Source organism: Octopus bimaculoides, chromosome 18 (assembly GCF_046866305.1).
Source record: "Octopus bimaculoides isolate indiv1 chromosome 18, ASM4686630v1, whole genome shotgun sequence".
NCBI classification, from domain to species: domain Eukaryota; kingdom Metazoa; phylum Mollusca; class Cephalopoda; order Octopoda; family Octopodidae; genus Octopus; species Octopus bimaculoides.
Window position 1 is genome coordinate 26,737,555 of NC_142945.1, and position 16,190 is coordinate 26,753,744.

Sequence of the window (16,190 nt, forward strand, 5' to 3'; positions counted from 1 at the left end):
GGCCCAACTTTCTGAGTTCTTTTACAGGGCTTAGAAAAACTGAAGGACCACTGCAATAAGTGTGTGGATCTGAGAGGAGAACATGTTGAATAAAATCATAATTAACTGATCCCCCTATATTTTCTTTTAACCAACGCCAGGAACTTTTCAGTACCTCCTCGTATATATATATGTGCAAGTGTGTGTGTGTGTGTGTACAAGTTTAAAGTAAGATTATATGCTGACCAAGTAATCTTGTTTCACCATAATTCAGATTTTCATAATTTGAGTCATAATGAAATGAGGTTATTTTGTAAACACAGATAGTCTCACTTTCATTAAAGATAATTCACTCCACTGATTTTACATGTAGTTCTTTAATAGTAACTGTGGCATTAAATTTTCTTTATGAATTGTTTTGTGTGTGTGTGTGTGTGTGTATGTATATATATATACATATATATAAAGGTACATTCATACATACATTTGTGTATGTGGGTGCATGTGTGTGTGTATGTATGTATGTATGTGTGTTAAACATCCAAAAATGTATTCAAACTTTCTTTTTAATGTCAGTTATTTTTCCTTACTATTATTGCTAACAGAGGATATTGGTGAGCTTGTGTTAACAGTTGGTACAACAGAAATCACTGCCAAAAATTCAGGACTGAGGGTAAATATTCCTGAGACAGGTCAGAAATTTGTTTGTAGAACAAGAGGAAGCAACCCCAAACCAATAATTCATTTTTATTTGGATGGTAAGGATATGAAAAATGAGTGGGAACCAGCAGACATATCCAGCTATGTTAGAGTTACATCTGGTGCCAAAAGTGGTGTAAGATCTCACTCCAGCGAGCTGGTAGCTGAAGGTAAAGTTCTCATCAAGAAATCCAACAAAGTTAGAAGTCTGTCCTGTACAGCTGAAATGGAGGGAAGTGCCTTTAAAGTGAAAACTGTTACTGCCAATATTTCTTTTGCTTGTAAGTTTACAGTTCTCTTCTTTCTTCAGATTAACATTCATGATAGTGACATGTCTTAATGTTAGCAAGCTGGTTTTTGTTTGGTTGGAACTAAATTAAATGAGAAGCAATATTTGATAGATTTAAAATTAAGTAAATATTTTTTCTTCAAGCCTTACAATGCTTATCAAAAACAGTTTTATTCTGTTGTCATAAGAAATTTAGTAACACTTTTCATTTATATAATTTTCCACTTGATTTTTTGGGGGTAGTAAATTTTATCCATCATGTACCAAGTTTAACTCTATAACTTGGCCTTTAGGTACCTTTAGCAAGGTCAACTTTGTTGTAAGCATTTGAGCAAGGTTTCTAATCTAGGTGTAGCTTTCTCCTCTCTTCCAAACAGTTTTAGAAGCCTGAAAAATGTTACGGGTGCTGCCATTCCACCTCTAAGTCTTATGAAATAAAAGCAAAGATGCCTTATTTGTTTAAGTTAATGGAAATAGAATGACCTGTGATCTGTATTCGTATAACCTCACTCTGAAAAACTCTTTATATTTATGTATTCTGTTAAGCCTACACCTGTAGTCTCCTCTGTCTCAATGATACCCTCCCCTTCTCTCTCTTTTTCTCTCTCTCTTTCTCTCTCCATTTATCCTTTCTTCTTACTATACTATATTAAGGATGGTAGTGAACTTCTCCTTCTTATTGTATTCTCCCAATATAACTAGGAATGTGATTGGACTTGGCTGACCCTCCCCACTCTGTAAGAGTCTCACTCTCTCTCTCACCCTGAATACTCAACTTTCCTCATCCTTCGTAAGTCCTATGCATAAGCAGCAGTATCACACCTGTTTGCCATATTCTCTATATAAGCCTTTCTACACTACCAGTCATTATACTCTTCATCCTCCCCTACTTACAACCAACTCTTATTGGTATCCCACGTTCACTCTTACCATTTATCCACTTCTATTACTACCCAAAAACTCTCTCCTTCCTGCCTCAGCTACATTCTCATTTCAATCACTTTGTTTCTACCATTGTACTCTCGCTCCTATCATCTACCCATCTTAGCTGTTCTGCTGTTCTCTCTCTCTCTCTCTCTCTATATATATATATATCTCTATATATATATATCTCTATATATATATATCTCTCTCTATCTCTCTCTCTCTCTCTCTCTAATCACCTTACAAGTCACATGGTCCTGTCCAAACAAACACTTCAGAAAGTAATAAAGACCCTTTAATCCCATGTAGCACAAGGTAACTTCACTAGCACACTCAGTAAAATGGTTGAACAGTGGGAATAGGGAAATGTTGAAAGGATCCTTTAGTCTTTCCAAAGACAGGAAAAACTTTATAATGATGATGCTACAATAAAAGGTACCCAATAAACTCTGTAAATTAGTTGGTGATAAGAAAAAGATCAATCTGTGGAAACCAAAAAAAACACCAAATGAGCCACACATTTAGGAAACCAGTAACAACTCAGAATAGGAACTAACTTGAACTGTGACAACCTGTCTGGCTCGCACCAATTTTGAAAGTAGCATAAAATAATAATAATAATAATAATAATAATAATAATAACAATAATAATAATAATAATGGTTTCAGATTTTGGCACAAGGCTAGCAATTTCAGGGGAGGGGGTAAGTCAATTGCATTGATCCCAGTGATAAACTGGTGCTTATTTTATCAACCTTGAGAGGTTGAAAGGTAAAGTCGACCTCAGTGGAATGTGAACTTAGAATGTGAAGACGGCCAAAATTGCAGAAAAGCATTTTGCCAGCTCTCCACCAACAATGATGATGATCACAATAATGATGATGTACATGACTGAAGTAAGAGAAGAGATTTTTAATTGTTATGATTTTATAACATGAGTTTAATGTTATACATATTTTGAGTTTCCCAGTCCATAGAATGCTTTTATACATTTGGCCTCATATGTATGACCCTGAGTAGAGCAAGGCAATAAATATTGAACAACACTATAACCACAGAAATTGCACAAGTTTCATTACTTGATATGCAGCTACCGTAAAATGTTCCCTTCTTAGTTGATATTTTGAACTGGAGCATATTTTAAATATCTCATATAGGGAATATATTTGAATACCATCTAAATGTTCAGTTGTTCATATGTTGTAAACAGTAGTGAAATGGGTCAGAAACAGGAAAATCTCAAGGGCCCAATCCATTTACTTATAACTTAGGGTTCATGAATAATGAAACCATTTTGTTGGTTTGTAGTGCTGAATATAATGCTTTCAAGAATTATAGCTTATTAAAGTATGTTACTCATTGGTCTGACTTACTTTAAATACACAAAAACAAATAGTCTCCAATCAGCACAAGTTAGACTTCGGTCCTCTCACAATGTAAAACACATAAGACAACACGTTTCTATTTGTGTGATCAATCCACTATTTTTCATGTTTGGGTATTCCTGCCATTGCTGGCTTCGTATGCTCAGTGGCTGGGAGATGCAAAATACAATTTGCCTGGTGAAACTGATGCAGCATCTAAGTTTTTTGGGTTTTTTTTTTTTTGAAGTGACTGGGATTTGCTTTGCAGAAGGCTTTCTTTATCTCTAACTGTCTTTTGCCACGACAGCCATGGCTGGTGGACTATATCCAGACTCCCTCTGTGTTCAACTGCCATATAAGAATTCCTGGCATAATCACTGCACTACATGGGTCTGAAGCCTTAAACCATCCAGATCTAGCTAGAATCACATCACAATATAGACTATGATATAATTATTATTATTAGATACACTATATTGTATACAATATATGCAGGTTTTAGATACCATGTTCCTGACCCTATATAGTATTTTTTGTTTAAATATTCAATTGATCATCTAGAAATTTTGTTTCAAAGGCTTCAATAACTAAATAAAATCTATGCTATTCAGAATTTTATGCCAGACTTTTAGGCAAAATAAAACTGCAATTGAAGTCATTGAATACAAATAAAACATTCAACTACCAAGCTTCTGTAACTTTTATTCTCAAAAATATAAACAATTGAAAAATCACTATGCAGTATTTCTATAGAGCTGTCATTTAAGTCACAATTACCAATGCATGGGGTTTATTTTCATGAAACTTTCACTACCATACTGAATAATGCAACATTTTGTTGTATTTTATAGAAATAAATCATCAATACATATATTTGTGTACTGCCCAATAGAATTATTACAGTCTTTTCAAAACTACAACAAAAGCTTTAGATTTTTTTAAGCTTCTTTCAACCACGATTGAAACACCTTTTGTGCAAAGCAGATAACAGCTTTAAGTGTGCTGAAAGTTTAGGGATAGATTTTTAGGGTGGTTCCTAAACTACAAAATATCATAGCTCCATTGATTCTTACTTTTCAGTTTGAACAGATAGAATATACAATATTGTTTCTAAGTTTTTCACGTATATTTTGCATCTTCTTTGTTCTTCTAACATTTCAACCATGCAACCAACCTGCTGGCTGCATACTTGTATTACATGTATTGTTTCTCTTCAATATATTTTGTATAAATTTCTATTTGAAATCTTGCAGTTGATCCACAATTCACTTGTAAAAACAAATCAGCAATCCTAAATGATCGTTATGTAACATTAGAATGTGAAGTTGAGGCCAATCCACCAATCACAAAGCATGCTTGGAGATATGGAGATGTTTCAGTGGTAGAACCAAATAATGAAACTGTTGAATATACTCAATCAGAAGAGGTAAGGAGTTGCAACATCCCTTGGTAAAAAAATATGTAATTGAATAAAAGCAATATCATTATTAGTAAGACTGACAAAACTTTATAAAAGTAGTGACATAGATTCTCAATAAATATATATATATATATATATACATGTGTGTGTGTGTGCATGCATGCATGTTTGTATGTGTGTGGGTATATATATATATATATATATATATATATATACATATATACAGGGTGCAATGATTAAACTGTTCTAAATTACGCAAAAATGAAAATAACACTGACATCTCATTTTAACAGATATATTTACCGAAATTACATAAAAATATCTTGAAATACTAGTAAATTTATTTAATAAAATCACCATTGGCTTCAACCAGGGGACTCCAGAATCTCCTGCAATTATTCTGGACAGTCTCCTTGTCATAATCCTTGACTTCAGTTCATCAGTATTACAAGGAATTTTTTGTTTGTCTATCACTCAACTGTGCCCCACACATATTAATCAAGGGGGTTGCAGTTTGGAGAGTTTGGTGGCCAGATGTTAGGAGTGACGTCGTCGGTCGTAGAGGTTGTCTGACAGACATGACTGGGTTCTCCTGCTTGTGTGGCATGGTGCAGGATCTTGTAACCAGACACAGGGTCTTCTAGCAGTGACCCTCTGACCAAGGCACTTGATGTAGGCCTCTGTGCTGAGTCTGAGGCCATGTGGAAAGATAAATGAAGGTAACACCATGATACTGACTGGAAGTTCGATTTTTATCACTCTCAGTACATGTCCTCAGATTGCACTGTCCTCAGATTGACACCCAAACACTCTGAAACATCCGCAATGGAGCTTCCAGTGTGAATACCAAGCAGTGCAGCATGTTGCTTACAAATTTCTAGCAGAGTGAATTGCATCATGGTGCTGTTTTTCTCGCAGATGATGCCCAACTGATCCTAATACTGTGTAGTTGACAAAATCAAACACAAACAATGCACATGTGTGATATTAAAAATATAAATGGCAACAATTTACTCATTGCATCCAGATCCAGTGTGTGTGTGTGTGTGTGTGTGTGTGTGTGTGTGTGTGTATATATATATATATATATATATATATATATATATATATATATATAAAAACACACACATATACACAGATCTTTTACCTGTTGCAATCATTGAACTGCAGAGTGTTTAATCACATAAATCAATCCCAGAACCTAATCTTTTAAGCCTGATATTTATTCTATCAGTCAGCCTCTTTTGCTGAACAGCTAAGTTGCAGGGACATAAACCAATACCATTTATCAAGCAGTGGTGGGGATAAACACATACACAAAGACACACATAAATATATGCACATGCATTTTACATACATACATACATACATACATACATACATACATATATACATACATGCATACAATGCGTTTGTATGAGTATAAAGTGTAAAAGAAAGAAAATAGAAATCACGACTTTTTATTCACTATGATCATTTCAACCTACTGTGCACTGTGTATGTGTATACATACATATATATATATATATATATATATATATATATATATATATATATATATATATATATACATATATAAATTGATAAACAAATAGATAAATATACAAGCATACATGCCTGTATTGATATATATATATATATATATATATATATATATATATATATGTATATATATATATATATATATATATATATATATATATATATATATATGTATATATATATATATGTATATTACATAAATATGTATGTAAGTGTTACATTAATGCTTGCTTTTGTTTCAAGTTGTAAATAAAAATAACTAACATTAACCTGAATGATTACTCAATAATTTTTAGTAGAGTACACGTTTCTTAAACTATTACAAGGAACAGGTTGACTGCATATACATATGCATGTATGTATGTAAATGTGTTAAGGCAGGGGTGCATATCTGAAAGAGTGTGCGTGAAAGCTGATATTCCACTTTCATCAATGCTTCATAGAATAGAAGATGTTGATATTCTTTGATGTTGAGAGTGGCCTGCATTTACATTAGAAGAGCTCTGGAATAAAATGTATATATGTGTGTGTATATGATTATATGTATATATATATATATATATATATATATATATATATATATATATATATATAGATGAATTTGCATGTGGGTAAATAGATAGACAGACAGACAGACAGAGATATACTTATGTAGATGTAGATCTAACTACATCAACCGAAACACTCTCACACATACACATACACACACACACACACACACACACACACACACACACACACACACACACACACACACATATATATATATATATATATATATATATATATATATATATATATATATAAATATGTATGTGTATATATATGCATACACTTAGAAATTTATATATACACACACACATATGAATTTATACATATATACACAAAGGGATACTGAAAAGTTCCTGGCTTTAAGGGTATCGCAAAAGGCCTGGCTGGAGGCCCAACCTTCCAAATTCATTTACATGGCTTCGAAAAACTGAAGGACCACGGCAATAAGTGCACAAGAGGGGAATGTTTTGAATAAAATCCTGATTAACTGATTCTCCTGTATTTTCTCTTGCCCAAAGCCAGGAACTGTTTAACACCTCCTTATATATATATATATATATATATATATATATATATATATACATTGATAGATATATAAGAAGCAAGTTGAAAATAATGATCATTACATATTTTTCCCTTATTGGAGCAAATTTGGCTTACAGTTGTTTCCAGTAGTGTGCGTGTGCCAACAGAGATCTTATGAAGTATTTTGCCCAGGTTGATAATCCCTGATTATTTATTATATTGATAGCTAGATAGACAGACAGACAGACAGACAGATAGATAGATACAAACAAACACACACACACCAAATTATGTCTTCCATATTTCACTCAGAAGTCTTTGGTCAACCTCACAGGTGTGACAGAATACTCTTACTCAAGTACAGGGATGAATTTGTTCGACAAAACCCTTTGAGGTAGTGCTCCAGCATGACTGCATTCCAATTTATCTGTGTGCGTGTGTGAGTGTGTGCGTGCGTTTGTGTGTGTGAGTGTCTGCATGTGTTGTGTCCAAGAATTCATGTCTGTTTTTATGTTCAACTAGTATGTTGAATCCTTCCCATTTTATCAAAGGAAAACCCTCAACACATTGATAACTTCCACTCCCACATTCTCTCATTCTTGATCGCTCACTTTCCCTCTCTCCCTCCCTCCCCCTCTCTCTCTTTCTCTCTCTCCAACTGTGGTAACTATGTATCTTCTCTGCAGCAAGACACCTATATAAATCATTTCAAAACAGACAGTAGAGCTTAACGCAGTCCTCTGGCTTGCCAGCTCCTGTCAAACCATCCAACCCATGCCAGCATGGAAAACAGACAAGCAGACGTTAAATAATGTTGATGCTGATGATGAATGTTAACAGTGAGATTAACAAACCAGAAACCTTGTAATGAGTCACACCAGCGTTGCTTCATTCCAGTGATCAAAGCCAATAAAGGAATAAGTGAAAGAGTAAAATGGCATCTATGAGATTCATACAAACATTGCATTTTAATTTCTAGTTTTTATACAATTTAAAATAAGCCATCTGCATGCTTTTGCCAGGATTCTTCAAAACAAAACATATTTAGTTCTGATTACAGGCCTTTAAATATTCCAAGTGACCTTTGCTTGCCATCATTGAACAGACAGTTGATAAATGCATATAATCAAGATTTTTTAAATATAAAAATATCTAATATTTTTATACTTAAAATTATATATATATATATATATATATATATATATATATATATATGTATGTGTTTGTGTGTGTGTGTATATATATATATATATATACACACACACACATACATTGTATTTGCACACACTTTCACACACACACACACACACAGATATAAGACATAAATAATGGGTTTTATATATTTATTTCATACATACTTATATCAATTTATCTATTACACACATACATATATGAAACACACGTATGCAGATGTTCATATGTGTGTGTAATGAACCTCTGCAGCTAAAGAGATTTATTTGAATTGTTTTTTTCCTGGCTTTGATCTGTGCCTCTGCATTAACTTCATAATTTCATACATCTGTAGCTACAATGCTGCACTATGTGCTAATGTGTATGTGTGTGGATATAATGTTTGCAAGCCATTTTGAAACATATTGCTGTTTTGTCCCTCAAATATAAACCTTTCAGTAATAAATTTCTCTCTCTCTCTCTCTCTCTCTCTCTCTCTCTCTCTCTCTCTCTCTCTCTCTCTCTTCCCTCTTAGTCATTACTCTATCATCGTCCTTTATATAAAAGACCCTTTCTAATGTCTTCACTGAGTTCTATCAGATACACAATTGCAAATACATGCCTAACACACAAACAGATACATATGAAATGATATGCATATTATATACCTTAATGTCAAATTTGTTACTTAGCAATTTAACTGGGATTGGTGTGGTCCACTAGAAAAAAAAAATAACACTATGTGTGTGTGTGTGTGTGTGTGTGTGTGTGTGTGTGTGTGTGTGTGTGTGTGTGTGTGTGTGTGTGTGTGTGTATTGAAGCAAATTAATCTCAAATAAATCATCACCAGAACTATATATTGTATATATTCTTTGTCTTTTTTCTCATCAACAGATCAAAACAAAAACTTAAAAAATAATATTCTGTGTGTGAATGTGTATGCATGTGTCTATGTGTGTGTGTACATGCACACACATTTAAAGAGACTGAGATAAATGCACTTTGTTTTCCATTTTGTTTAAAAATTTTAGTTACAAACAAATAAATATTCTAAAAGAAAATTTACAATTTGCTTTGATTTTTTATCAGCTTAAGATTATTTCTGAAAATAGCTTATTTTCATGAAAATTCTGTCTATGAATAAATAATAATTTCATTAAACCCGCGCAAAACACACAAAGCACATCATACACTCTCTAACCCCTGTTTTATTCTATTCCAGGTTGTAGACGGTGTGCACAGAGTTACACTGACAATTGATAAAGTTTTGAAACGCCATTTCAACACAACTTTCTTCCTAGAAGTTGAAACTGAAGATAATAAAGTTCACACTCACCCTGTAAGGTTAACTGAAAGTAAGTCTTGTTAAACATTTTTATTAGCCTCACTGTCCACATTATATTCTGCTCATTTTGGAATCATGCTGTATTTCAAATGTGTATTTAAACATGCGTGGGTATTTTATATTTTATTACGTTTTGCATGAAGCAGAGATCTTTTCTTCTTGCACGATGCTGTCTATCAGTACTTTATGCTCAACATGTACTACAAACTAAGTGCCACTCACTCAGCGCTGACATAACTCAAAGCCAAACCTTCTGCCAAAGTTCTTCCACTTTTTTTATTCCTCTGCACAGCCACCATTGGAAACAGACTGCCTCCTTGCCCATATTCCACCTTAGGACTCAAAAAATTCTGTTTTGAAACAATGACTAATCAGTTTGGTTTCATCTGATTCTTATTCACTCTAAATATGGATTCTCACCCTTATAGCCTCATTACAGTCTCCATGATACAAGGTATCATGGTCCTTTAGGTCATTATTCATTTTTTAATGTAGGAGCTTATATTCCCTAATGAATTCCTTCTAGTTTAATATATTTTATTAGCACCAGTAATCTCAAAAGAAATTGTGATATTCTGCCAATTCAGAAAAACAAGAAGATAAAAGACGGAGGGAATTAAGGCTTAATATTGAATTACTTTTATAACCTCTACTTACAAATACACTGAATTGATGAGTAAAGAAATATTTAAAGTATCAACAGAGCCTGAACTTGCTTTCTCTGTTGTTTTAGCGTTCATTGTACTCAGTGTTCAGCATTTTGTTTGGTTTCTGATTATATTTCCTATGAACTCAGAAAATAATATACTATCCAGCAAAACTTCAAAGGAAGAAAACTTTTTGTTTCATATATATATATAATATATATATATATATATATATAATATATATATATATATATATATAATATATATATATATATATATATATATATATATATATATATATATATATATATATATATATATATATATATATATATATATATATCTACGCACATACACACACACATATGTGTGTATGTATATATGTGTATGTGTACATATATATATATATATATATATATATATATATATATATATATATATATATATATAGTTATATATATGTATACATTTATATGTGTGTATGTATGTATGGATATGTATATATATATATATATATATATATATATATATAGATACAAGCATACAAGTGTTTAGATTTTTATTTTCTAGAATTATCTTTCAACTTAACCGTAATAATTGAATGTTCCTTCATTTACACACATTCTATTAACATAGAAGAAGAATTTTTTAAAATTCATGAAGTAGAGTCTACAACTTAGTGATATATTGTTTTTAAAAATTTACAATTCCAATTATTAAATATATCTATTTCAATCTAGCATTTCGATCAGAAAACTGTTGTATTATAAATATATTATCCCTCATTATCCCAGATTTATTTTATTGTTAAATACTTCAATATTTTGTCATTTACCTTGACTAATCTTCTTTCTTTTTCTTTTTTTTTTATTTTATTTTATTTTACAGAACAATGGTCTTCTGCTTCAACTAGGCATTATCAAGAATTCCTTTTCACAGCACTGCTAACTTTAACTGCTAAGATTCTGACCAACTGATTTGTAGGTGCTTAAAACAAGGGAATGGCTGGGTTTTAGCAGATGAATTAAGGACCAAAGTGAAAACAAAAACAGTCGAGTGAATGGATATGTCTGAGTGTATATAAAGTAAAAAAAAAAAATTTAATAAAAAATTCAAACAAACAACTAAAAAAACTACTGTGCAGGATGAATTGGCTGCAGTGAGAATGAAAACTGAGCAAGTTACCTAGGAAATCACCATCAAATCACCACAAACTATCTGAAATACTCACAAGCTCTGATCTTTTAAAATTATTAACACCCTGCCAGAATATTTCTTATAACAGTGACTGTATCAATAACTACTACCAACCACCACTGGTATTGCTACTTTTCCCTTCGCCTATAGTTAAATGTCATTGTTTTACAAATACTCTTACATTTTATAAGCAAGAAAAATAATTGATTTCCTTTATTTTTTATGTAATATTCTTCCAGTTTTTAAAGTAAGAGGTGTATGTATGTATATATATATGCATACATTTGTATGTATATATATAAATACACATATATATATTCATACTCATATGTGTATATCTATATTTATTCACATGTACATATATAGATGTTTACATTTATAAACATATGTAAATATAAATATATATATATATATGCATATACATATTCACATTTATATACATACATGTGTATATATATATATATATATATATATATATATATATATTTATATATATACTGTATGTGTATGTTTGTGTGTACTTAATTATATGACAGTAGGTGTATACATGTACACATGTGTATGCACATATTTAAGGATATATCTATATTATATGTACTATGTGCAAACAACAACATACAAATACAAATATTTGTTAGTATTTTGCTTTCATTTTCATTTGTTCTTTTTTTCTTTAATTTTGAAGGCTACATAGTGAGTGTTACATTGATATGAGTTATTGAAAATTATTATGAGAAAGGAAAGAGGATAGGAGAGAAAGACAGTGTGGAAGAAAATATTTGTCTTTCTCATAGCCTATTCCTTTTCTTTTATTGCTGACACTGATCAAGCCAAGAATGATATGAAGTCTGGCTCATTCAGGGAAATTGGTTATTCATCTTTGCTTGAATCTAGGTTTTAGTTTGATACAGTTGTTGTTAGATGATGAGTATGATGTCTAGAGAAAGAGAGAGATATAGAAATACATTCAGACTCAGAGTACACTGTTTAACTTTTCTTTTGATTTTCTGCTTTGTAAATGTTTTGACCAATGCCCCTTTCCAACCTATTCAACATTGTTTTACCATTAAAATCAAATTGCTTTACTACTTGTGGAGGTGAGTTCAATCTTATCGATGGCTTTAAAAACATTTTGTAATCCTATAAGAGTTACAAAAATGCATTTTAATATCTTCCCACATGCAGGCATTTTGTATTCATCTCCTTAAGATACAATATATATACACACATACATGCATTATACATATGTATAATCCAGACATATAGTCAACATATGGAGATATTGCTTATCTAATGATAGAAATATAACATACAACTCTTAATGCATGTGTACAGCTTAATTTATGAAGCTACCATAGATTCTCTTCAATTTACTTCTGCCAAGATGTTTTTCTTTGTTTAATACTGTATTTTAGTTCATTTTATGAGTTCTCTAAAATTAATTCACCTCCAACTGTTTTCTCTTAATTTAAGATTTCTTTTGCATTTCTTGGAAATTCAAAAATTAAAATAAAATAATTTAAAGGAGCTTCCATTTCCAGTTGAGAGTAGTGTTTCCTGCTCAGTAATCATATATATGTATATATTCATGTATAATATATATACATACTTGCATATACCTATGCATGTTTATATATGTAAGTATATACTTATATATATACATGTAAATATATCAATATAAATATATGAATATAAATATTCATATATATGTGCGTATATATATGTATATATATATGTATGTGTATATGTGTGTGTATATACATACATATATATATGTATATATATATATATATATATATATATATATATATATATGTATATCATATGTTACATCGCAAGTCTATTAAGAAAAGGAAAATATGTAATATACATTGTTTGTTATTAGATCAGAAAATTTCATCTGTATCTGATTTGTATAACAAATAGATCTAACTTCACACTTATTGTATGTACATATTGGCAACTATATGGCTGCATGTATGTATGTTTGTACATACACACAAATACATCTTTCTATGCTTAATATTATAACTGCATGAAAATAGAAATGGTACATTTATGAATCACAATTACCTGTTTACATATACATACATATACACATACATAGATACATATATACATACCTATCTATATGTATGTATGTATATATATGAGTGTATATATATATGTGTGTGTGTATATAATTATATATATAATATATAATTTATAAATATATATATGATGTATATATATATATATACATATTCTTTTTAACCTTTTTGTCTACATTCTCTTTGGAATGTACTCTGTAGTGTGATGTATAAATATAGTTTCTCACTGGCATTCTCATTGACAACTTATTTTTGTTATCATTACAACATTTACAATTGATAACTATTAGAATGTGGGAGAGGAGTATTTGATAGTAATTCTGAAACTGGGGACTCTGCCTTAGTGAATATAGACTATATGACATACCTGGGACTTGCCCAGCCGAATATCAGATCTCTGACAGATTTGGGACCCTGCTTGAGGAAACACATTTTTGAAATAGCTTGTGTCTGCACTCGAAAGACGTTGTTTTCTTAGAGAACAGGTATCTGTCCCAAGTAAACATGGTGTCTCTGAGAAACTTAAAACTTCCTCAGAAAGATAATATTTGCATTTCTGTCCTTGATATTCTTCTATTCTTTTTTGTTTTTTTTTTATTCTTTGTCTCTCCTTCCTTCTTTGACCATTCTTTTCAGGAAAATTTCTAAAATTTTCAGTGAAGCAGTTGAAAACACAGTTTTGTGGTTGTGTTAATAATAAATTGCACTAGAAATTTTAGAATTTCCCGCTGCTTAAATGTGTAAAAATGATTTTTTTTTTTTTAAAAAAAAGGAAAAAAAGCTAGTAATATCTGCTCAATCTTTTGTTTTATTTTTTAAATGAAAACAAAAATCAAACAAAAATAAAATCATGTAAATTTTCTCTTTTCTTTTTCATTCAACTACCCAAGAGTACATATTCTTTTGCTTTCCGATTATTGACTGAAGATATGTTGCTTGACATAACATTAGAAGTTATAGATATACAAAACTTGTTTCTTTCACTTTTTTTCATTTTATTTTTTTAATCTGCTACATTCAAATTCAATCTGATCCAAAGAGCTTTGGCTGTTGTTCTTAAAATTAAGGTTAAATTGTCATGTGGTTTTGTATGTTTAAATTATATAAGATAAACACTTTATTGTTACATGGGACCAAATCATATAGTAACTTTGTTTTCATTTTAGTTGAAATAATATAAAGGCTTCAGTTTCCTTTTTTCATTTGTTTCATTCATACAATTAGTGTTGAATGGCCAATAGGTGTAATAAGATCAATGACGATCATAAATTATGTTGAAATGATAATTACAAAATATTAAATCCCAATGATGCATTTGCTAGTAGGTCTTCTTCACCTGTCACTTCTTCCCTCTTTGTTGAAATTGATGTACATTTTCAGCTGTTTACTCTCAAGGTTCTTGTAGGTGTCATCATGTATTTCTTAAGATTTTCGTTTGGAACTGAAATATATTTCCCAAAATATTCATATGTGTGAGAATGTATATTTATGGACAGATATACTAAGAACAACTCTTTGAAAGAAAAACATCCTAAAATTTCTACTGAATATATGGAAAATCTTGAATGAGTCATAAAGGCAACAAATGGAAAGCTTTTCTTCTAAGATTCTTTCAAACAAGATTTTCAAAGCTAAATGTGTGCACGATTTTAGTTTTCTGATACAACAGGATGAAAATGAAGATATTGTACAAAATAGTGAGTGCCTGCAGCTTATTAATTTTGTTTTTATTTTTTGCATAACTACAATGTTTTTTTTTTATTTATTTATTCATTTATTTCGCTTTAATCAAGATCTTATAGTATATTTTGCCATTTTGTTTTAATCTTATGAAAATAAAATTTGGTCTTAATTATGATGTCAACAAAAATCAGAATGTTTGTCACAGCTCTCTTTATTTTTAATTTTTTAAATCTATATTATTGACAATGATGATGATGATGATGATGATAATGATGTTCTGAGCTAAATATATTGATGTTGCCACATGACGCATAAATAGCAATAAATCATATTATTATGGAGTAATAAAACTTATTCTTCTTGTACTCTTTATCAATATTTTCTGCCTCACACATACATACACACACATACATTCACACACATACATCACTCACATATGCATGAGCATCCAAAATACATACTTAATGCAAAGGGATCAATAAACAGGCATTGTTTTGCCTAACATATAACAAGGCTCAATAGCGACAAGTTCGCAAATATGTATTACTGTTCTTTGCACTAGTATCACCAATAGTAATCCTAGTGTGTCCCTTTTCAGATTGTTTCTCAAACTGTTTTATGTGTTTTCACTTTGCCAATATGTAACCACACACAACTTCTCTACATTACTTCAATAGCTGATATTTTAGTGCAGCATGAAATCAAAGAAAAATGTGCTATTAATAGGAGAGTTTTGGGCAATTATTCTTTGAAATTGAGATAAT

The 16,190-nt window shown here is 30.8% G+C and overlaps 1 protein-coding gene across 3 annotated transcripts in view; it reads left to right on the forward strand.

Moving 5' to 3' along the window:
• The window catches only part of LOC106872046 (uncharacterized), a 188,529-nt gene extending 172,738 nt beyond the window's left edge, over positions 1–15,791 (forward strand). For all 3 annotated transcript variants that reach the window (XM_052974290.2, XM_052974291.2, XM_089365925.1), the window contains 4 exons: positions 585–959; positions 4,509–4,681; positions 9,687–9,819; positions 11,345–15,791. In XM_052974290.2, the coding sequence (XP_052830250.1) occupies positions 585–959; positions 4,509–4,681; positions 9,687–9,819; positions 11,345–11,433 (770 nt within the window). In that variant the 3' untranslated portion in view covers positions 11,434–15,791. The remainder of the gene's footprint in view (positions 1–584; positions 960–4,508; positions 4,682–9,686; positions 9,820–11,344) is intronic.
• The last annotated feature ends 399 nt before the right edge of the window (positions 15,792–16,190 follow it).